Source organism: Lissotriton helveticus, chromosome 7, assembly GCF_964261635.1.
Source record: "Lissotriton helveticus chromosome 7, aLisHel1.1, whole genome shotgun sequence".
Taxonomy (NCBI): domain Eukaryota; kingdom Metazoa; phylum Chordata; class Amphibia; order Caudata; family Salamandridae; genus Lissotriton; species Lissotriton helveticus.
In genome coordinates, this window is record NC_136068.1 from 1,327,303,970 (window position 1) to 1,327,328,776 (window position 24,807).

General features: G+C 44.4%; 1 protein-coding gene across 2 annotated transcripts in view; it reads right to left on the reverse strand.

Moving 5' to 3' along the window:
- The window catches only part of SEPTIN9 (septin 9), a 992,168-nt gene that overhangs the window by 696,537 nt on the left and 270,824 nt on the right, over positions 1-24,807 (reverse strand). The window contains exon 1 of one of the 2 annotated variants that reach the window (XM_078654635.1): positions 13,587-13,824. The exons of the other annotated variant lie outside the window; for it this stretch is intronic. Coding sequence (XP_078510761.1) covers positions 13,587-13,608 — 22 coding nt within the window. The 5' untranslated portion in view covers positions 13,609-13,824. Of the gene's footprint in view, positions 1-13,586; positions 13,825-24,807 lie in introns of those variants that run through there. 2 annotated transcript variants of the gene reach the window in all.

The window sequence follows — 24,807 nt, forward strand, 5'->3', positions numbered from 1 at the left end:
TAGTTTCCTGCTGCAACTCCCTGGCTCTGTGTTCTGTTTGTGGGTGTGGTGAGGCTACTTCCTGGTTGTGATGTCATCAGTGGGCTCGAAATGCGACTTCCCGTTTTTGCGATCTCGCAGTTAGCAGTTTTTCCTATGTTGAAATTGCGATGTCGCAAATAGCGATATCGCTATTTGCGACATCGCAATTTCAACATAGGAAAATGCCGATTCTGCGAATAATTTGCGATTGCGGCAGGATCGCTATCGGCAATTGCGATCTTTTGCAAATCGCATTTTTTGATCGCATTTGTACATGAATTCCAATCTGCGATTTTTAAACTGCGAATTGCAAATTTTCGCAATTTGCTAATCGCAGATTGGTACCTTCATGAATCTGGCTGTAAGATCCTAATTTACACAATAATAGGAGATTAAAACAACACAAAGCTAATATAGCCACAATAAAGGAAACGTTGCTCCCGGCCCAGGGAGTACTATTAACCCTCCATGGTTCTACTAGCTCTAATAGCAGCTTTTCAAAAAGAATATATGCTGAAGCAGATGTTCGAGGTATTCAGCAGTTGCAGGTGACTTAAAGCTTCTTTACACCTGTGATGGTCAAGGATTTTTAACAATGGTTTAGGAAAGTGCTTTCATGCATAATTAAAATAAATACAAAAAAGCTATTGTCTATTTTGACAGTTAGCAAGCTGAATAAATATTGATAAGCACTGATTTCAAAAGGTTTGGAATAACACTGGGAAATCACCACTAAAGTCCACAAAAAATGTAACACTGAAAATAGGACAGCCTAAACACTCACTGCATTTCTACTAAGTTTTGAGCTATATGCTCTAGAAACAATTTTTTCATTATACGTTGCCGATTATGCAGCAGATGATGGTTTATGTGTCAAATGATGGCAAATCCATAATAATGCAGAAAATGCAATGGTTGCAAAAATCGCCTAAATCCAGTAGCCCTCCCTTAACCTGGGCTACAAACCCACACCTACTCCCTAAGTACAACAGCAGTAGCTCACTCCCCAGTCAACATAAAAAATAATGATAGTAAGTATGGTAGGCTATGTCTACGCAAATAAAGCTCTATGTTTCCCACATCTTTCTGCTTCATGCAATGTCTAAGCACAACCACACGTTTGCTTTGGCATGCTTGACGCACGCCTCGGAATCTCTTTCACAGCACCAAAATACTTTCAACATAGACCACAATATGAAAAACACACTCTACCAGCCATGCATAATAACCTAAGATGCTTATTCAATTACCCGAAGCTACCTGAAGCAACATCAAGGGTAGAAAAATGGTTCATAAAAGCGACAGTATAATACAGTACTTCACAGAGCCATTACCAAAGGACATCCTGTAGCTTTGGTTACTATGCAGTGAACATGAAATGGGACTGCATAAAGAAACCATTTACCATTTAATAACTTTCTTTCGGCCGCTAGGGCCATAAAAGTCCAAGTTGCAATAAAACAGATAATAACATTTGTGGTTAAAAATTTGGATAGCTCAAAATCATCTTCTTGTACAGAGCTCATCCAAAGAACAAACATGAAATAAGAGTCACAGCAGGGATATAAAATTATACTTAGTACTGTCTTCAACCCGTTAATAGCACAATAAAAGCAACCATCTGAAGATAAGCTGCAGTCTAAAATTTTACAAAGATAGGAATATAGGACTAAGGCGATAAACCCAAAACATGGCTACACAGTTAATATACCTGCGCAAATACAATGCATTTGTTCTTACCCATGGGATCTACTTTAAAAAGGCCCGCCGGATATGCCACATTCAATTTAAGGATCGTGATACAGCAAAGACTATTTGTGTGTGGGTGTCATACTTTAAAACTCTGTAGGCCTCTACGCAGCGCACAAAGCCCAAATTCTTACATAGTTGGATTAACCAACGCTTGCGTGGCAGCCGAAAGGCAGGACAGAGGATCAGAACATGTAATTCAGACTCCTCCTTATAATTGCATGCAGGACATTCACCCATTTGCTCTTTCACACATTTACTAGTATACGCTGATAGTGGAAGGGCCCCTAGTCTGAATTGCACATACAATTTCCTGGCCAATGGGGGTTGAATACATTCCAGAAAATGTTCCTTGCAGTATACATCTTTTACTAGCAGAAACTCTGCTGTCAAACGACCTGATAGGGCATTTTCTTGTGTGGACATTAATTAAGTTAGTCTATAGCATTTAACTAGTTCCAACCTGAAATCATGGCCCATGATGTCTCTGGTGTTTTTCAGAGGTCCAGCTTGCCTATCTTAAAGGCAAGATCCCTTATGTGGCAAAACCAGGGGATGTTCTTGGTGGCACAGATGGTCAAGAGCTAATTTAGCTCAGCCCTGAAGATGGACAACTCTGGGGTCACCCATAACCTCCGCCAGAATGTTAAAGGTCTCAGGGCAATCTCTTCATCAAGGGGCCTAATACCCAGGTCCATGCGAAGGGGTGTAAGGGGGGTACTATGGGGTAGGACTAGAAGCTGTCACATAAAGTTGTTCTCCACCTACATCAAGTTAGTGGTAGAGCAATGCCCCCACAACTCCACCCCATTTAGTGTGGCACTCCTTGCTTGAGCTTTATAGATTCCCACCACAGGGGCCGCTGGTTTCAAATCTGAGAATCTATGCAATTTCGTTAAACCGCCCACTGTCTGGATTAGCCTGAGTCTTGCTTTGACCAACTCTGGCCCTCATTCAAAGTACTCTGACAAGGTAACTCCCAGATAATCAAATATATTCACTCTTTCCAAAGGAGTACCGTGTAGTCAAGTCAAGTCAAGTTTGAATTTATATAGCGCACTACTCACCCAGAGGGTCTCAAGGTGCTTGAGGGAGGGGGGGAGCTTTACTTATCAAATATCCAAGTTTTAAGTTGTTTCCTGAAGGAGAGGTGGTTCTGTGTGAGGCGGAGGTGGGTGTGGAGGGAATTCCAGGTCTTGGCCGCTAAGTAGGAGAAGGATCTTCCTCCCGTGGTGGATCTTTGGATGCGTGGAATTGCAGCGAGGGCTTGATTGGACGATCGAAGTTGGCGGGTGGGGGTGTAGAAGGACAGGCGCGTGTTGAGGTATTCGGGTCCTAGGTCGTAGAGGGCTTTGTGTGCGTGGGTGAGGAGGCGGAAAGTTATTCTCTTGTTGACTGGGAGCCATAGGAGGTGTCTCAGGTGACCGGAAATGTGAGCTTGGCGGGGGATGTCTAGGATGAGTCTGGCTGAGGCGTTTTGGATGCGTTGGAGTTTTTTCTGTAGTTTGGCTGTGGTTCCGGCGTAAAGGGTGTTTCCGTAGTCTAGTCTGCTTGTGACCAGTGCATGGGTGACCGTCTTTCTTGTTTCGGTGGGGATCCAACGTAAGATTTTGTTGAGCATTCGTAGGATGTTGAAGCATGATGATGAGACGGCGTTGACTTGTCTGGTCATCGAGAGGGAGGAGTCTAGGATTAAGCCCAGGTTACGTGCATGGTCTGTTGGTATGGGTGCGGTTCCCAGGGCCGGTGGCCACCATGAATTGTCCCAGGCGGAGGGGGATGATCCTAAGATGAGGACTTCCGTTTTGTCTGAGTTAAGTTTAAGACGGCTGTTCTTCATCCACTCGGCTACTTCTTTCATCCCTTCGTGCAGGTTGGTTTTGGCGGTGTTTGGGTCTTTGGTGAGGGATAGGATCAGCTGAGTGTCGTCTGCGTAGGAGATAATGTTGAGGTTGTGTTGGTGCGCGATGGATGCGAGGGGACTCATGTAAACGTTGAAGAGGGTGGGACTGAGTGAGGATCCTTGGGGTACGCCGCAGATGACTTTGGTGGCCTCTGACCTGAAAGGGGGGAGGCGGACTCTCTGGGTTCTTCCGGCGAGGAACGAGATCATCCAGTCTAATGCTTTTCCTTGTATTCCGACGTTGCTGAGGCGCTGTATGAGGGTGTTATGACAGACCGTGTTGAAGGCTGCGGAGAGGTCGAGTAGGATGAGGGCAGCAGTTTCTCCGTTGTCCAGAACAGTTCGAATGTCGTCTGTTGCTGCGATGAGGGCGGTTTCGGTGCTATGTATGGCTCGGAAGCCGGACTGCGAAGGGTCGAGGGATTTGTTGTTGGCGAGTTAACTGTTGACGGCTTTCTCAATGACTTTGGCAGGGAAAGGGAGGAGCGAAATGGGGCGGTAGTTTTTAAGTTCGGTGGGGTCCGCTGTAGGTTTCTTCAATAGGGCGCTGAGTTCGGCGTGTTTCCAGCTTTCCGGGAAGGTGGCGGAGTTAAGGGAGCAGTTGATGACGTCTCGGAGATGGGGTGCGATAATGGAGTCTGCTTTGTTGAAAATGTGGTGGGGACATGGGACGGTTGGCGATCCGGAGTGAATGGTGTTCATCAGGCGGATGGTGTCTTCAGTGGTGATTGGGTTCCAGGCGTAAAGGTTGTTGGAGGGGGGTTTTGGTTCGGAGGTTGGTGGGGTGGGCTGGTCTCCAAAGCTGTTATGTATGTCGGCGATTTTGTTGTGGAAGAACGAGGCAAGAGAGTCGCAGAGGTCTTGGGATGGAGTGATGTCGTTGGTGCCGGCGGAGGGGTTGGTAAACTCTTTGACGATGTTGAATAGTTCTTTGCTGTTGTGGGCGTTGTTGTCGAGTCTATTCTTGAATGCTGATTTCTTGGTGGATCGGATCAGTTGGTGGTGTTTGCGGGTGGCGTTCTTGAAGGTGGTCAGGTTGTCAGTGGTTGGGTTTTTACGCCAGGCTTTCTCGAGGGTGCGACAGATCTTCTTGGATTTCTTAAGGGCATCATTAAACCAGGGGGCTTTTTTGCTGCCTTGTTTGATTTGATGGTTTTTCAGGGGTGCTTATTCGTCAGCGCTGTGGGTGATCCATTGTGTGAGGTTGGTGGCTGCTTGGTTTGGGTTCGATGATTTTGCAGGAGGGTTTTGGTGAAGCGATGTGAAGAGCTGTTCGGTGGTGATTTTATTCCAGTTTCTCCGGGGAATAGGTTGTGGGTGGTTGTGGGTCGTGGTCTTTTTTTTGTAGTTGAAGTGAACGCAGCTGTGGTCCGTCCAATGGAGAGCTGTGGTGTGATTGAAGGAGATCTGCTTGCTGGAGGTGAAGATTGGGTCGAGCGTGTGCCCGGCAAGGTGGGTGGGGGTGTCGACAAGTTGTTTGAGTCCGAGATTGGCGAGGTTGTCTAGAAGGGTGGTGGTGTTGCTGTCGTTGTTCTTTTCCAGGTGGAAGTTGAGGTCTCCCAGTAAGATGTAGTCCTCGGAGGGAAGGGCGTGAGGGCTGATGAAGTCAGTGATGTCATCGCTGAATTGTCTGTGGGGTCCGGGTGGTCTATAGATGAGGGTGCCTCTGAGTGTGGTCTTATGGTCGGTGTGAATCTGGAAGTGAAGGTGTTCGGCGGTTGTGAGGTTGTCATCGGAACTGGTCGCGATGCGGATGGTGTTCTTATGGACGATGGCGATGCCTCCTCCAGTTTGGTTGATGCGGTCCTTTCGGATGATCTTGTAACCGTCCGGGATGGCTATGGCGATGTCGGGCGCTGAAGAGGCGTTCATCCAGGTTTCTGTAAGAAAGGCGACGTCCGGCGATGTGGTGTCGAGTAGGTTCCAGAGTTCTATGGCGTGTCTGTGGACCGAGCGGGTGTTGAGTAGGATGCACTTCAGGTGGTTAGTGTCGGAGCTCTGTTTGGAGTCTTTGAGTTTGGTGTGGGTCCTGATGTAGTCGAACTTGCAGGAGTGGCAGGCGAAGGGTCCATGGGTGTGTCCTGGGGCGGCTTGGTAGCAGTTTGGGAGTCGGCCGGGGTTAAGTGCTGAGAGGGTAGCGGAGTCGTACGTAATGCGGGTGGAGAGGAGTTTGCGGGGGCCAGGGGGTCTGGCGCTGGGCGCGGTCCAGGCGCGGACGGGGCGTAGACGGGCTTACCTTTGGCGCACCTTCGGCGCGCATGGGGCGCTTCCACTGCGCGTGAACGCTGCGCGTCTGTTGCATTGACATATGTAGATAGTGGAGGGGGGAAGGGCGAGGGAGGAGCAGCTGGGAGGCGGGAGCGGGGTGGAGAGGCTGGCTACGAGGCACAAAATCAAATATGGCGGCGAAAGCAAAACCGAAACAGGACGAGATTGGGGGCAGGAAGTTGGATGTCGCAGTGGCACCGGCACAGGCAATAATTGGTTAATTTAAAATCAGGCAATGCGAGCGCTCAATAATAATAAAATACTTTGTACAGATTAAAATGCGAGCAGCAGCAGTGAGCACTAGCAAGCAGCAATTCTTCACAAGTCAAGCGAACAAAGCGCTACGATACCCAGATCACAAGTAAAGTCAGCAAAGCGCTTCGATATCCAGGAAGGGGGCATGGGGGAGCGACCGCTTCTCACAGAGACAGAGCGGTCAGCTGTAGTGAAAGAGACTAGTAAGAAGTACACATACTTAACTATCAGGCACATAGGAACTGAGCCTAATCAAATGTATATTTATTCTGATGAGTGTACAATCGGACAAACTAAGGTATATTCATTCTAACCAAAGGACATTTGAACCAAGAACATACATTTGACTATTATTATGCAAATGCTGTAAAGGATTCAGACAAATGAATGGTACATTAACAGATTCAAATGTGCACTCGTAGTATTTACACAACACTGCATTTACAGGAGTAAACTAAATATATACAGACTGAACTGACCACAAGAGCAGCTACATTCATTCAAGAAAAACATAAAACAGAATGCATATTATCTCTAGAACACCAACCTACAAAGGGCACATTCTTGAGGTTGAATATCTCCGTACTATTCACTACTTAACTTTATTTTTCACTATCTTCCACTTAATAAAATGTTTTCAGTAAGAGACAGAAATTATGCAAACGTGTTTTTAGCTGTGAACTAATAAAAGAGCATTATTTGCAGTTTTTTGCAGCAAAATGGCACTCTTTGATGCCTAGTCCTGGTGGTGCAATAATGCATCTGTACATTACTTAAGTAAGGTACTTTAGATTAAACCCATTATTACTGCATACAAAACTCTTTATGTCATTCTATATGACTACAAATACTCACAACAAATAATAAGAATGCATGCATTATTTAGAAAGAGCTATGATTTATATCGCACCATTTTTTAATTTAAAAAAAACACTTTAAAATGTGCTTTAGTACTTTTTGGATTTTGTCTTTTCATATTGTACCCTATAGCCATTGTAGCACTAATTTTCGTCGAAAGTCTGTATTGTGATGTAGCAAATGTTTTGTATTGTAATTGCATTTATAGAGTGTTTACTACCCCTGACTAGGCTTACAATGCTTTACAGTGAGTAGCACAATACTCCTGGAAACCAAGGTTAACACTTATTCTAGTAAATTATTGGTCTGTTGCATTCAAGGAAGTCATTTCATGCATTTACTTCTGTTTTGTTTTTTTAAAATAAAGGGAATTGGATGTCAGTAAGGGCTTTAACAGATAGACAATAATGGAGCCAGGTCCTTAAAATAGAACTTCATAGGAACTAATGTTAAATTTAATTAACCTATTTTAACATTTTAAAAATAAAAACACATTTAATTTAATTTTAAGAAATATATATGGATAAAACATTGGTATTACTTTATTATAAAATATTTTAATAATCTTTTTTTACATTGTAACATGAATGTAACTTTAACTGTTTTATGAAATAATTAGAATAATTTAAATTAATTGTGAACATAACTTTTAATATTTTACACATAATAAATATATATTTCATGCATTCAGTCAGAAACCTTTTTTTCATTAAATCTTAAGAAACATGATTGTAATATTTTTAATGCAATGTAATATATTCAAAATAAATATTTAATTCAAAGTTAAATTAACAATGCTGTAGCATTTTTTTGTTTTGTTCATTTAAAATAAATATTTTACATTAATTTACATTAACATTTAACTTAAAAATATGTTTAATTTTTTTAAACTTTAATAAACTTTCAAACTTTTCTTTATACTTTAGCACAGATCTGCATCCTCTGGTCGAGACCTCCATCTCAAAAAGGGGCTTTGGCAGAACGAAGCTCACTCTTGTTAGCAGACTCTAATAACACTTAAGTTAACCCATAACCCATTGCGGTTTGAAAAAGATGTTGCACTTCTCAGTGGTAGGAAAATTTTAAAGAAAGACATGACACAGGGAAAATGTCCTATTGAAGATGCATTTGAGTATGCAAATGCCATTCTCTGCTATATACTGTTTACATCTGATGATTGGCTATTTCTGCGTAGATCTAGCCAACTTAAGGACCACTGAAGACCGCTCAACAAGCACCTTCAAGGCCTCACTTGGTCTTTACTCATGCAGTGAGATTCAACTGTCCCTGAGTTCACGTCTGCCTTCCTGAGTGTGACCTAGATACTCCACACTCCAGCACATAATTCCACTTGATTTCACCATAATTGTACCTGCTGATTTTCTCTGATTGCTACCTAGATCACTCGCACTCCTGCACACAAGTCAATTCTGCCTCTCTGACTGCTAGCTACACCCTCCACACTCCAACATCAAAAGTTCATGGCTGCTTCTGTGACTGCAGTACCCATCCTCCATTCACAAGCACTGTAATGCAGCTTGTATGGAGAGCATGCAAAGTGCGCATGACAATTTGGCCGGCTCGAGAGGGACAATCAAACATTTGTGCTCACATTACAGAGTGCCATCACTCCTTCCCCTGCTCTGAAAGCAGAGCAGCCCTGCAAAGACGCCTTGAGCAAATAAAATGATAATAACGTTCAGTTATTATCATTTTATTTTTCCTTCATTTCCACTGCTAAAAGCGTGAGGCGACACAACTCCACCTCAGCCGAGGAGCTGCCACTGTCTGCAGTACAATAAAACCAAATATGACCAAAGATAACTTCAGTGACAGTGCAGGCATTGAGCCATGCTGCAGTCCGGCACTGGCTAAACAAAATCTAAGAAGGTACATGCCTAGATAACTGTATCAGGTGAAGGGTACATGAGGCTCTTGCCACCCCTGGATGCTGATGCCACTGCACCGTCAGCAGCACTGACATATATGCCCCTTCATATGACATTAACACTAGGGCTATCTGGGGCTTAGTCCTGTAAATTTGTTGTAACCTGTTTTATATCCTAAACACAATACAACATAAATATTTATTTAGGAGCTTTTCTAATGTGCTGCCTGCCTTTCGGTTACTTCAGAGCACAAGATGCGGAAGTAATATATTCAATTAGAAGAAAAAAACGTCATGGGAGAGGAGAATGTATCCAATCATGTGGAGTGGGTGCCCTTGGCTGATGTTCTGTGATTGCAGCCAGAGGTAGCCCAGAGATCCATTATAATGGGAGTGTGAGTAGTTCAGCTTTCCTAAAAGGCGTTTGAGGGGGGCTGAGATCTGCAGGAGAGTTGAGGGTGTTCCATAATCTTCTCCCTTGCTCTTACAGGGATCTTCCTCCATTTATCATCCATTTCAATGCACATTGATGAAGCTAGTTAGCAACTGATGAATAGAGGTTGCTATCTGGGATTTAGCTTGGAGCTACTTTTTGAACGTAATTTGGGGGTTTTACCAAGAAGTCTTTATGGATGGTGCAGACGTCCTTGAAGTGTATCTGGTCTTTGACAGGTGGAAGTACAGGGCTTCCAAAGAAGGATTGGTAAGGTACGTTTATGGAGGTTTAGACACATTCTAGCTGGCTGTCTTTGTTGGCCTTATAGCCTTTTTAGAGTCCACTGTGTGTTTGGGGTGGCCAGTGCAGATGAGGGTACAAAAGCATAGGTTGAGCATGATGAGGCATCTCATCAGCTCCCTATGGTGGCCAGTTTGGAGTAGTGGATGGATCTTAGGGAGTGGGGAAAGCTAGAGATTGATCCCTTTGACTACAGCATTGGGTTGCTGAACACTTGATAGCTTGGAGTCGGTGTATCTCTGTTTTTTATAGTTTTTGAAGTGGTTGAAGGCAATGTCCTGAGATCAGGAGGCCAGTTGAAGGGTAATGGGACAGGTTCCATTTCTTATGTGATGGTGATCTCAGTCTTGCTCCTGTTACTGCAGAGGAGCTTTACTTCAGCTGGAAGACATGGTCTACGCAGGGGGTGGTACTGGTGATGTTGTTTATGTTACTGAGTAGATTATGCAGATGTTTACTAGATACGACTTGAGAATAAATGTTGAACAATAATGATCCTTGGAATACACCACAGGATACCATATGTTTGGACGCTTTAGCTATGTTCTTCATGCCCGGCTTTAGCGCCGTTGGTGCCCGGTATGGCAATCTTTGTTGGCACCCCTTCCTCGAAAACCTCCTTCTCCACAAGTTCCCTCACTACTATGCTCACCCCTTACCACATATCTCTCCATAGCCCCCCTTTAATCCCTTCCATGCAGGGCTAATTCCCCCGCGGTGCAAGCGCGCAGCGGTGCTCGTGACGAGCCCAGCTCGTCATGCTGCACAGTGGAGCTGTGCTCATGACGAGCTGAGCTCGTCACGACTCCGCCCACTCCCATGGAACGCCAGCACAGGCGGGGAATTAACCCTGTGTGGGCATTCCATGGCCGTTATGACGAGCTCAGCTCGCATGAGCACAGCTCCACTGTGCCTCATGACGAGCTGAGCTCGTCATGAGCGTGGAAGGGATTAACATGCATTGTATTTGTTTTACAGCGCTACTCATACCAGTGTAGGGAGTCAGAGCACTTTTCATCACACACACATTATGCAGAGCCAATTAATCATACGTGTGTAAATCAATTTATAGGAAATATTACATATCACAATGAGGATTACAAGGTGTAGGAGTCACGCCACCGATACTAGCAGGCAGTATATTTTAAGACTGGTCTAGCTCTACTAAAAAGAATGTTTTTCTACCCAAATTAACCCATTTTGGCAACATTAAGTTAATAAAAACCTGTGGGGAAGAAACATAACATTCCAACCTATACCATGCTGTTAGCATGCAGCTCTCTGATGACAGTTCATAACTAATGAATTGCTGACATAAAAAGATGACAGTGGTAACCTACTGAGCGATACACATAAAATACAGTTCATGAATTGTGTGGTACACATTCTTTACAACACGAATATTAACCATTAATGCTACTGTATCATGAGTGGAAACTGCCACTAGACAAAACTCTGATCTCTCACCAGCAGAAACCTTAACTCCAGAGTTATCTTGACATCTTTATTGTTGCCTCAAAACTAATGGACACACAAGGAACTCTGCAGCAGGTGCTTTTTAAACCTTTTATTTCTCAACACGGGGCTTGCCACGCCCACTTCGAGTTGCTTTGCCCAGGAGCCGGCCCTGATGCTCTCTGTAACTAGAGCAGTGGCACTGCTGCACATGCCTTTAAAATCTGTCTTGCTCTACTGTCTATCATCTCACGTTGTGAGACATATGGAGCTTTCATTATTTTACATGGAATCTCAGTCATAGTAGAAGATTTTTACTTAGAAGGGTCAAGGTTTAATAATGAATGGAGTTGAATGTAGAAGTAGAGACAGTTTAAAATAATAATCTAACAAGTCATGTGAAATTACTTAAAAGGTTATTTGGACTAGTTATTGCACTTGTGATCATCATAACTGAACTGTCGGTAGATCTAGATGTGATTCCTCAGGATCTGTCATTTGCAGTTGCCGATTACACATGTACAGTAAATTGAAACTTTGGTGCTCAAAAAATTTCTGAGAATCAGATCCTTAGTCAATATTTACATGTTGCAAGAACAACTAATACTATTATGACTTGAATGTGCCTTCAGCATGCAGAGGATGAATCATAAGGACATGGATGAAAGGTCGGTAAGATTGATGTCATTGCAAAGGAATTGTTCCATAAAGAAACTGAGTGTACCAAAGGAGGAAAAATGTCAATATTTGTGAGAGGGAGTTTTAGCATCTCATGGAACTGCACCTTCCAAGCGCTCAAGAGTTTCCATAAATCCCCAAGATGATATCATAATTTAGTGAGTGCTGTGAATTTAGCTTTGATGGTTAGAGGGTGGATTTAGGGGAACTCTAAGGACAGCTTCCAAGGAACATTTGAAATAATGGAAAAGGAATCTGACTAGAATATTTTTTTCATTCCATTGTATCAGCGCCTAGCTGACCATAAATGACTGACCCTACGTAGTCGATCAACAGTGTTGAAAGGTAGAAAGGAAACAAAATAGTACACAAAACAAGTCTTAGCAAGACATCTGACACTCAGGTGCACCAAAACCTAAACACCAGACAAGAGACACATGCCATGGTGGTGGTGAGTAGCTGTTCCAGGGCTCAAAAGAGAATGGGTACTGTATAACCGCCCCAACTTCGATGGTGCATAGAGTACTTCTACCACCAAAAACAGTAAAACACCCATCGTTTCAACTTTCAAATAAACCTCAAATAGTTGTGTGGCTTACAGATGACACAATACTGGCACAGAGAAAGCTATACACCTAAGTCCAAAAGCAAAGTGACATGTTGAGAGTTATTCATTTTTATGCATGCTGAAATCTTAGCCACTAACGTGCAAGAGTGCTAGCCCTTAAGTAATTTCCTACTACTTTTGACTTTTCTAGTTTCCCCTCTAACTTGTCTTTTCCTAGTACTCAGTGGTAAAAACCTAAACCTCTTGAGCTGGACCCGAAGTAAACATGGGCTGTTTTGCTAGACTGGGCTACCGATTTTAGAACTGTTTGTTCTTCACTGGCTGAGATTCTGAAACATAAACTCAGAAGTAACTGGAAGGCCAGGTTCTCTGAAAACCTGCACCATAGACCTGCGCTGTGTTGTGATTTGAACCCACAGACTACACTGGATAATTTCAGCTATGAAAGTGATTCTCCGGCTCAGCTGACACATTCTGCAGCCTACCTCGGCGCGTTATGTTTGTATTCCAGTGTCACTGGGCAAGAGGCGCATGCAGTGACATTGGTTTAGTACCACTTGGACAGTGAGTGAATCAACAACCAAATCATCCCACTAGGCTCTCATTCATGGCTAGCATACAGAGCAGCGTGCTAGCCGCGGGCAGCGAGTAAGCGCCTCGTCACATTTATGAAGCTCTTTACAAATGTCATTGCAAATCAACAAAGTACAACAGCGTTCTGAAGAGAGGTATCATGTGACTTGTGGGCGCTACAGCTACCGTTCGGGCAGAGAAAGGTGGATTGATGCCAAACGCTGAAGGGATTCGTTTTAATAGCTGCAGTTTCACCAGACACGGGCCGAGGAAAGGGAGACGTGAACCATCGATCGCATATCTTCCTGTTTCACTTTCCTCGTCTGCGGCGGGAGTGAAAGTACAACGCTGTAGTCACTTTTACTCGCTTCATGGCGCTGCCAGGTCCGGTACAACACCTCCCACCCCTCCCCCCCCCCCCCCCCCCCCCCGCGCCAGACAGCGCAGTGAAGGGAGAGCAACGCGCCACGAAAGAGGAAAATTGTATCCAGACGCACAGGCGGCTGTGTGTGTGATCGGACACCGGGTCCCGCCTGGAGGACACGCAGGCAGAGTCCAGGCGCTCGGAGGCGGGAGGCCGCTCTCATGACGGGCCACTGCTGAAAGACAAACCGGAAACCAGGGACTTTCCTACCTGAGATTCGGTCCCTCTCCATCACTCCGGCCGGGTATATTTAGCATCCCCGGTGCGGCCCGTCCCTTTTGGAGGCGTTCCTCCGGCTCTCTCGCTTTCTTGCCGTCCTTCTCTCCTCCCTCCGTCCCTCCTTCTTGGGAACACGCTCTTTGTCTGCCCTAATTCCTTCAATCTGTGGCGCGGCCTAGCGCTGCGCCCGCACCGCCATGTGCTCGTCATATGCCTCGGCCGCAGACTTAGGCCGCCTTGTCTTGTCTTGAAGCCTCGGCAGCGGGAGGGATGTCAAAACGGGAAGTCAGGGGAGGGCCGGGTGGAGCACGGAACCCGTGTGACCGAGGAAATTACACGGACTGCTGAGGAACGGCCTGGCACGCGCTCTGCCAGGATGACTGCCTCCAGCACACACGCCCCACGCCCCAACCACCGAAGAATATATTAAGGCATGAATGTTATTTATTCTGCTGAGGAAAGCGTTCCATAGAGCATCAATATGCTTGTGTCTTATAAAAGACCAGTGTGCTCTAGGGCTGGCCTGGAGAAGACGATGCTGGCAGCAACAGTGCAAGCTTCACTCAGACATACATCGAACAGGTACAGCACAAGCAGCAATGCAAGCGTCTCTCACACAGTCTTAACTGCATGGGTAAAGCAATGCCCCCATGCGGTAAACAACCTTTACAACGCAACTTTTACATCGCAGAGCCTTTACAACGCAACCATTACAACGCAAACTATTACAACGCATTGCTCTGGGGGGCGCTCTAGGATAGGGAATAGGTTAATTTCCTATCCAATAACCTTCCCTAGTGTCCACGGGGACTGGAGTTGGAATAGTAAATTAAACTATTCACTATCCAGCACCCCAAAGCACTATGCGTTGTAATGGACTGCGTTGTAATCCTTGCGTTGTAAAGGCATGCGATGTAAAAGCATGCGTTGTAATGTCATACATCCCCCCATGCAAATGCTCAGGCACAATATAAGAGGTCAAGCAACTAAATGCACTGCAAACTTTCTTTACAAACACAAGTACAGCACCCACGGCAGCAGTGTTCGCTTTCCACACACAAACATGAAAGCTATATCAAAGGTGTTGGAAGTTCAGAAATCTCCTAGTTATGTTGCAGATTATATGGTAAATGCAGAAAAACGGTGACGCACCATTAAATTCCTGTAGCCACAGTGGCGGCTCGCATTGGGAGTGCTGCGAGGCAGTGGGAGGTGCAGGGTGGGGGGCAGGAGTCGGACATACGACGGCCACAAGTAAAGCAAGTAAGTAAATAAATAAAACTATTTACCTTGCGCTCGCTGCATCGCCGCGTTGGCGGAAGCAGCAAGCCCAAGCTGCTATCAACAAGTGATCCTAATGGGAAGTGACTGAGCAGGCTGGGTCTGGCTAATGAAAGCCTCAGAACAGAGCTGAAGACCATGTCAGTGACCACTATATAGGCCCTGGGCATAGACGCTCACGTGCTGACATGAGTGTCTCAGGCCCTCCACTCCTCATTCACAGCCTACAGAGGCTGAATGTACTCCAGCCCTACTGGCCTTTCAGTGGTGTACTTGACGTGTAAATGGTAATGCCCTAGGTCTACCATCATTGTGATAAGTTGACTTGCTACAAAGTCTACCATTTCCTTGCAGGCTGCTGTGTGTATGCCACAGATTGAGGTGTTGTGTAACTAAACTGTGCCCATAATAATCATCCGACCCCACCAGAATGGGATGAGGTTATGCGCACAACTAGGACAGTCTGCCTCCCAGCAGTTGTTTCACTCTTGACAAGCTTGGCAAAGGTCCATTGCTCAAACTTGAATATGGGCAAGGGGAAGAGGATGAGCAGAACACTGTCAGTTGAGAGGCACAGCGCTATGCCATGCTGAACCATTATAGTATTGACTACTCATCAATTAATAACGCACACTACTAACTGAAATGTGCCGGTTGACTTTGGGTTCTCGATTCTGAGTTTCTCTACCTGTCACTTTCTTAAACCTTGTCATCTTCATGTGCCTGTAATTTTAAACGCCTAAGTGAGTGCGTGAGGGGCGAGACTTGCTTGATCTGCACAAGATCACATAGACTGACAGACCTGGCTCTGGAGACGAAGGCTTGGAAGCACATATAGGGACTTTAGACCAGCTGGTTGTAGAGAGAAATAAGAAACTTCTCTGTTTCACTGGTAGCTTGAAGATAACCCCCAGATAATAGAGTGCCACTGAAGGGACGTGGTTCGGCGAGATCTGTAAAGACAGGAGGCCCACAGTGAGGTCAGTGGCAGCTGGCAACATTAATTAATGGTGGGGTACTCACTATAATAGCTGCTGGGCACTCCAAACTGATGCGACTCTCCCCAGGACGATCCTGAAGCTGATGAAGAGTAGGAAGATTAGGGAAGGACTTCCTCCTGGTGCAATGCAAATCCAACCAATCAGCTCCACGATTGGTTGGAGCTGGCTAACCCAGCGCTCATTTTAAGGCTGGGGGCCTGTGCCTGCAATCGTTTGGCTGTTTTACAGCACTGGGATTGCTGGCTTTGAAATGGGCATGTCAGATTGGCTGGCTGTAGGCTGCCACCCAATCTGACATGCGTACTGTGCACCTAAAACCTCATTCTGCAATCTGCAGGATTCTGCCCGTCCCCACCATCCACAAACTACAGCCGGCTCAACGCACAATAATAAAATAATGATCAATTTATTATTCTGTGTTTACTGCTGCGCTTGCAGTAAGTGGGGCGATGCTCTTCTGCCTACGAAGAGAAACCGCCCTGTCAGTGGTTACGTTCCAGCTGCTAGCGTGGGCTGAGAGTGGTTGCTGTGCATGGTGCATCACAACGCTGGCGCAGACAGGAATATGTCCCAGGCGGTGATAACGGCTGCATTTGGTGCTTGTGTGGTATTCTGGTGTGCTTTGGGTTTGCCAGACCCCTTCGCCTCGCAGAGTGCAGCGTGCATGAGGCCAAGGCAGAACCTTCCACAACCAGTTTCACTTATGGACTGAAAGTAGTCTCTCATTCAGAAGGCCCACTTTGTTTTTTTCATAACTGTTTTTTATTAAGTGTTTAGATCCGCTACAAACCATAAAAAGCAAATCAACAACTTTTCCAGTTCACATCACACAGTTTCTTGTTTATCAGTGGAAAACTAATTCAGCGTAGTGGCCCCACCTGTAAGTGCCATGGTTATACATATAAAGAGTATATATCATATCATTGCCCCATATCACATGCATTGTGGCATCAATGGGTGCCCCCCTTCTTTTCGACGTCGATATGTGCTAGACCATGTCCCTGATTTCTAGCAAGGCCCCCACACCTCATCGAATTTCTTTGGACACCCTCTGACCTTATAGACATATTTCTTGGTGTCGATGCACCAATCTAAGTTCCCCAACCAGTAGTCTGTTGTCAAGGCTCATTTTGTTCCTCAAAGCCTGTGCTTACCCCGCTTATTTACGGTCGAGTGATTGGAAAGAGGGGTTCCTCTATCTTGGGACAAAAAGTGGAAGTTAGACTGCAATTGGTTGTGAGCATCATGTGAGTATGCTAAGGAGACATGGGCATTTTATGTGTTGGTGCGAACAGATGGAAGAGGGGGTTGACTGATCTCATCTGAGTGACTCTGCTACCTCCACCTAGTCCAATCCCCACTTTGTCCCTTGTAACCAGGGTACAATACAGATACCTGCACCCCAGGAGAGCTGTATCCATGAGGACATCATCCTGATCTAAGCCCTACAAGTTTTCCCAATTTGAGCTGCCCCTGCATGGGAGTAAAGAGGTTAAATCCTGTATCTGTTCTCTGAAGCACCGGTGACACGAGAATGCTTTTGTGAATTTTCTGTTATAACCAAGCTAGAATTATATATATTCTATAAATTCATACTCTTTATAAACAATTTGGGATTTTAATTAAAGGGGTTGCCTTTTTTGCAACCAGGCGTGTGGTTACATTTCTTCCAGCCCAAGGAAAGAAGGGAACAGCATTCAACAAAGCTGGGTTCCAGGCTTGGAGAAGTGTTTGGGCAGCAAGGTTGATGACGCTTGAAGGGCATGGTTCGAGTTTCAGAGTGGAAATAGCATAGGAACTCATAATGATTTGCTTTTTAAAAAGTGGTTCATATAGCAGTATTTCCCTTTTCGTTATACGGCAACAGCATGGTAGTACTCATTTGATCACACTTAAACATTTGGAATAAACACCGCGTCAGACCAGACAGGCCACAAAACAGTGACTAGAGCCGTATAAAAACTTTATTTGTTTAGAAGAGAGAGTTGCAGGGCGCAGAGTCATCTAGCGAAAGTTCAGTTAGGTTTGCGTTTTACAAATGCCACATGGAAGCATGCGTACAAAAATACACTCATACGTAGATGCATGAGTCGGCAGAGTACTCTGATTCCAGTCAACGCGAGTTGGGACCCTATCTGATACTCTTCAGTTTATATCCCATTAACTGTGCACTAAATCCTAGGCTACCCTGAACAATTAGATTTTCTGAGGCAGATACGTTGTTTCAGGATTTAGATTCTATTTGAGGGCCTCTCAGAGTCTAACACTTAAGGACTTCCCTTACTGTGAGATGACCAACCAAACACTCCTGAACGGTGTGTAACTTGGTTCAAGTTTCTTCAAATACACTCTTTGCCTTGCAAATAATACTGAGGATTTTGAATTTAATTGATTACATGGAGCACCCTCAGGATTGGGGTTTCCATCGTGTCAGGTTTCTGCATGTCCCTATTCTGAACACTTAACTCTCCCACCTCTGCTCGCGTCTAGTGAGTTTCCGTGGTAGCCAATTGTAGAGTACGTTGCACGATCAACATGGCTCTTGTATGATCCACTAGTTGTTGTTGGTTAACTTGAAAGAGAAAGACTTTTCGAAGCATATCAAAACTATAGGTTGGGGCAATTGGCCACTTCATTTATTTCAGAGGTAAACATGAGCTACTACAAGTTGAATACAACTTCCTAGTTTCCTACTTTAAACTTCTATGACATGGCTGGAGGAGTTCTCAAACGTGTGGGGCAAGCAATACGAAATGCTGGAGGCTCTGCCTATGTTTGTGGTTTTGTCTACATTCAGGTACTGGAAGCGCTCCTTCATCCATAAGTATAAATGGCAAAAGTACATTTTTTTGTCATTCTCTCAGCATCATTTGCTAGTGTAATGTAAACTTATATAAAAACAACAATTGATGGACAGAATGCAGAACAATGTCATACATTCACCCCAGTACAGAGATCTGGGCCTAAATCCATCGTTTTTTTGCACTCCACACCACTCCAGGTCAGACATGGCTATATGCAAATCAGCCTTGACCCTGTGCCTCATGGGAACAGTCCAGCCCGAACTGCCAAGCCATGTCTTTCCTGGACTGGAATCAAGCATCCAAGGACCGGTTTCTGGCTATCAGCCTTCATCAGCCTGGATAGCTTGACTCCAGTGGTGTGGAGAGCATGGGACTCACGTCTGAGCATACCCATCCCACTCGGGGTGACAAATGCAAAAACAACCACACCACTGGAGTCAAGCTATCCAGGCTGATGAAGGCTGATAGCCTGAAACCAGTCGTTGGATGCTTGAGCATATAGCCAGTGTCTAACCCAGGGTGGTGTGGAGTGCAAAAAAACGATGGATTTAGGCCCAGATCTTTGTACTGGGGTGAATGTATGACATTGTTCTACATTCTGTCCATCAACTGTGTTTTTTGCAATTTTCACCCTGAGTGGGCTGGGTATGCTCAGACGTGAGTCCCAGGCTCTCCACACCACTGGAGTCAAGCTATCCAGGTTGATGAAGGCTGATAGCCAGAAACCGGTCCTTGGATGCTTGATTCCGGTCTGGGAAAGACATGGCTTGGTAGTTCAGACTGGACTGTTCCCATGAGGCACAGGGTCAGGGCTGATTTGCATATAGCCAGTGTCTAACCCAGGGTGGTGTGGAGTGCAAAAAAACGATGGATTTAGGCCCAGATCTTTGTACTGGGGTGAATGTATGACATTGTTCTACATTCTGTCCATCAACTGTGTTTTTTGCAATGTAAACTTATATGTCATTGGCATGCATTTATATAAATACTCAATGTTGCACGGTGCATATAGATGAAAAGCAGCAGGCTGATAGGCAATACTCATGTAGCAATTCAGATGGATTGTCCCCAGACCCGATATGGATTTGTTGGCTTCAGGTTAAGGAAGAAGTAAATCTAATCCAAGTACGCTCAAATCGATAACCTCTCCCGTTTCGTGCTCCCTAGTACCACTGGCTATGGAGAGCTCAAAGGTTTAGTGCAGCTTGTAGGCTTCCATCCAGGCAACGAGAAGTCACCCTCTGCTGTTAACTAACGTGATTTAACTTTCTCTGCTGTGCTTGAAACTTGAATGATGATCACTGACACTGACTCTATGAAAGTCACAAGAAGACCTTGACATCTCATTGCACTTTCTATATTACTATATTAACATGTGCAGAGAACAGCTACTCTTTATAACGAGCTTAGACATTGACATTTTACCAAAAATGTGTATCTCCTCCCTGAGACACACAAGCAGTCCAAAAAAAGGAAGGAGGCTCTGCTGTATACAAAACATACTGGAGTAACCCTCTGAAGGGGTGCACCTTCACTGGCTGGGTGATTTTGCATTTCTTCTTGAGGCATCAAATGTTGGAGTGAAATGAACTAGAGTTGCAGAGGTTTGTTAAATCTTTATTTAAGTCGGCAAAGTGGCGCCATGTTATGGGGCAGCCATTTCTCAATGGAAAAAATGTATTATGGAAAGTCCTCTCTGTAGCTGGGGCATATATACCCATCTGTACCTGTAAATTTCATTTAAAAATGTGATTTCTCTCCAATAACCTTTGTGATTCTTAGGTAGTGGTGGACTGACTAAGCCATCAGGTGACTCCATGATGCTAAGATGCAGAGTTTCATTCATGGTCTGCAGTTTATTCACCTAATCAATTCTGTGAATTGTAGTCTAGTTTCGCACCAGTTGATAAAACGAAAATAACTCACGTGAACACAATGTTTTATGAAGGAAAAGTTGAGGATGGGAGTACTTTGTCGTTGGTGACATAGAGTCAACTGGTAATCTTAGGGCTGGCACTTGCAGTGACTTCCAGAATGACTAGTGCCCCGAGGCCTCCTTGTGAAGTCTCTTCAGGTCTTTGACTTCCACAGGTATCTAGAAAGAGGCTGTGTGTAGACATGTGCCAGGCCTTACAGCTTAGGTGTGGTGACAAAGAGCTCTGCATAACAGGATATACATACCTCAAGCACGCACAAGCAGAAATGTCAATTACGAAATGTTTTTCTGTAGCCTCAAACTACTGCTCTCGTAATACAAATAGTTGTGAAAGAGCAAACCGGCTCGTGTGAAAGGGAAGGACTGTGCCAGGAGAGGCCCAGAGGTGGCTCAAACAAGCACTGGAACTGAGGCTCGGAAACACACTCGCTAACTCTTTGACAACCCACTGGAAGCGTCGAAGCACCAGAGAATAGAGAATGGAGGCTAAACCATGACAACTCAGTACAGGCTCTAACACTTTAGGAGTCCCAGGTTTTCAAGGGGGAGCCCTGAAAATCAAGAGGAGATTCTTGCACTCAAGAGGAAGCTTTGGAACGCAAGAGGAGTTTATGGCTCAAAGGGAGGCTCTGGAACTCAAGTGGACTCTCTGACACTCGAAGAGGCTCTGACGCTCAATAGGAAGCTTTGATACTCAAGAGGTGGCGATGAAAGTCACAAGGAGGCTCTGGAACTCTGTGGTACCTATGAAGGGGCTCGGACAGTCATGGAGAGGCTCTGACACTCATAAGGAAGATGTGACATGCATGAGAGGCTCTGACACTCAAAAGGAAGATGTGACATGCATGAGAGGCTCTGACACTCAAGGGGAGGATGTGACATGCAGGAGGAGGCTCTGACACTCAAGAGGAGGATGAGACATACAGGAGGAGGCTCTGACACTCAAGGGGAGGATGTGACATGCATGAGAGGCTCTGACATTCAAGGGGAGGATGTGACATGCAAGAGAAGGCTCTGACACTCAAGAGGAGGATACGACATGGAAGAGGAGGCTCTGATACTCAAGGGGAGGATGTGACATGCAGGAGGAGGCTCTGACACTCATGGGAGGATGTGACATGCAGGAGCAGGCTCTAACACTCAAGGGGAGGATGTGACCTGCAGGAGGAGGCTCTGACACTCAAAAGGAGGATGTGACATGCATGAGAGGCTCTGACTCTCAAGGGGAGGATGTGACATGCAGGAGGAGGCTCTGACACTCAAAAGGAGGATATGACGTCCAGGAGGATGCTCTGACGGTGCACAGACATAATATCGACTCCAAAATATCGTCTGGACAGAATATCGAGTTTTAAATATCGTTTGGAGAAAATATCGACTAGACAGAATATCGACAGCCAAAATATCGTTTTTAAGGTAAGTGAAGTAATATCGACTGTAAATAATATAGACAGTGAAAATATCCAAGTATATAATCTAGATAGTAAAAAATATAGTTTTTTAAATAATATTTAATTATTTATAGTGTGTTTATGTTATAATATGTGTGAAAAGTGTCAATTTATTTTATTATTTTTTTTAATTTATTATTTTTTTAATTATTGTGTAATTTAATTCTGTAGCGGGTTGTGGGTTTATAGGGGAATAGGGTGGGAAGTAATTTAATTATAATTAATTAAATATGTAAATTTATTAATTGGTAGTAATAATTAATTAATTGGTAATTAAATAATATATGTTAATTATTTAAAATTTAATTGGTAATTAATTTTATTTAATTGATTAATTGCTAATTATGTCAATTAAAATAATTTATTTTCTCTAGCGGGTTGTGGGTTTATAGGGGAATAGGGTGGGAAGTAATTTAATTATAATTAATTAAATATGTTAATTTAATAATTGGTAGTAATATTTAATTAATTGTTAATTAAAAAATGTTTGTTAATTAATTAAAATGTAATTGGTAATTAATTTTATTTAATTGATTAATTGCTAATTATGTTAAATGAAAGGGGTATTTTTAGGGTTCAGGGTCAGTTTTTAGTTTTTGGGTAAAGGGGTATTTTTAGGGTTCAGGGTCAGTTTTCAGTTTTTGGGTAAAGGGGTATTTTTAGGGTTCAGGGTCAGTTTTCAGTTTTTGGGTAAAGGGGTATTTTTAGGGTTCAGGGTCAGTTTTTAGTTTTTGGGTAAAGGGGTATTTTTAGGGTTCAGGGTCAGTTTTCAGTTTTTGGGAAAAGGGGTATTTTTAGGGTTCAGGGTCAGTTTTAAATTTTTGGGTAAAGGGGTATTTTTAGGGTTCAGGGTCAGTTTTCAGTTTTTGGGTAAAGGGGTATTTTTAGGGTTCAGGGTCAGTTTTCAGTTTTTGGGTCAAGGGGTATTTTTAGGGTTCAGGGTCAGTTTTCAGTTTTTGGGTAAAGGGGTATTTTTAGGGTTCAGGGTCAGTTTTCAGTTTTTGGGTAAAGGGTTATTTTTAGGGTTCAGGGTCAGTTTTTAGTTTTTGGGTAAAGGGGTATTTTTAGGGTTCAGGGTCAGTTTTGGGTTTTTGGGGTACATATACAATATTGCCTATTATTTAATTAAATGTTGTTACTATATATATATGTTTTAAGAAATATGATTAAAAATATATATTTTTTTTACTTTCATTAAATATTTAATTATTAAAAGTTATTTTAAGTATTGTTAATTATATTTTAGTAATTAATTTTTTATATTAATGTAATTAAACATTGTTTTTAGTAAAGTCGATATTTTTTACAACGATATTTTTGTAAACGATATTTTGTAGTCGATATTTTTGTACTTACCTGTTTGTACATACAAACTCGATATTTTTGTAGTAGATATTTTCACCTCGATATTTTGGGTACTCGATATTGTGGTAGTCGATATTCTTTCAGTGATCCTGCTCTGACACTGAAAAGGAGGATGTGACATTCACCAGAGGCTCTGACATTCAAAGGGAGGATGTGACATGCATGAGAGGCTCAGAGACTCAAGAGGAGGATGTGAAATGCAGAAGGGGGCCCTGACACTCAAGAAGAGGATGTGACCTGCAGGAGGATGCTCTGACACTCAAGTGGAGGATGTGACATGCAGGAGGAGGCTCTGACACTCAAGGGGAGGATGTGACCTACAGGAGGAGGCTCAGACACTCAAGGGGAGGATGTGACATGCAGGAGGAGGCTATGACAGTCAAGGGGAGGATGTGACATGCAGGAGGAGGCTCTGACACTCAAGAGGAGGATGTGACATGCAGGAGGAGGCTCTGACACTCAAGGGGAGGGTGTGACATGCACGAGGAGGCTCAGACACTCAAAAGGAGGATGGGACATACAGGAGGAGGCTCTGACACTCAAAAGAAGGATATGACGTCCTGGAGGATGCTCTGACACTGAAAAGGAGGATGTGACATTCGCGAGAGGCTCTGACATTCAAAGGGCAGATGTGACATGCATGAGAGGCTCAGAGACATAAGAGGAGGATGTGACATGCAGGAGGAGGCTCTGACACTCAAGAAGAGGATGTGTCCTGCAGGAAGATGCTCTGACACTCAAGTGGAGGATGTGACATGCAGGAGGAGGCTCTGACACTCAAGGGGAGGTTGTGGCATGCATGAGAGGCTCTGACACTAAAGGGAAGGATGTGACATGCAAGAGGAGGCTCTGACACTCAAGGGGAGGATGTGACATGCATGAGAGGCTCTGACATTCAAGGGGAGGATGTGACATGCATGAGAGGCTCAGATACTCAAGAGGAGGATGTGACATGCAGGAGGAGGCTCTGACACTCAGGGGGAGGTTGTGGCATGCATGAGAGGCTCTGACACTAAAGGGAAGGATGTGACATGCAAGAGGAGGCTCTGACACTCAAGGGGAGGATGTGACATACATGAGAGGCTCTGACATTCAAGGGGAGGATGTGACATGCATGAGAGGCTCAGATACTCAAGAGGAGGATGTGACATGCAGGGGGATGCCCCGACACTCAAAAGGAGGATGTGACCTGCAGGAGTATGCTCTGACACTCAAGGGGAGGATGTGACATGCAGGAGGAGGCTCTGACACTCAAAAGAAGGATGGGACATACAGGAGGAGGCTCTGACACTCAAAAGGAGGATATGACGTCCAGGAGGATGCTCTGACACTGAAAAGGAGGATGTGACATTCACGAGAGGCTCTGACCTTCAA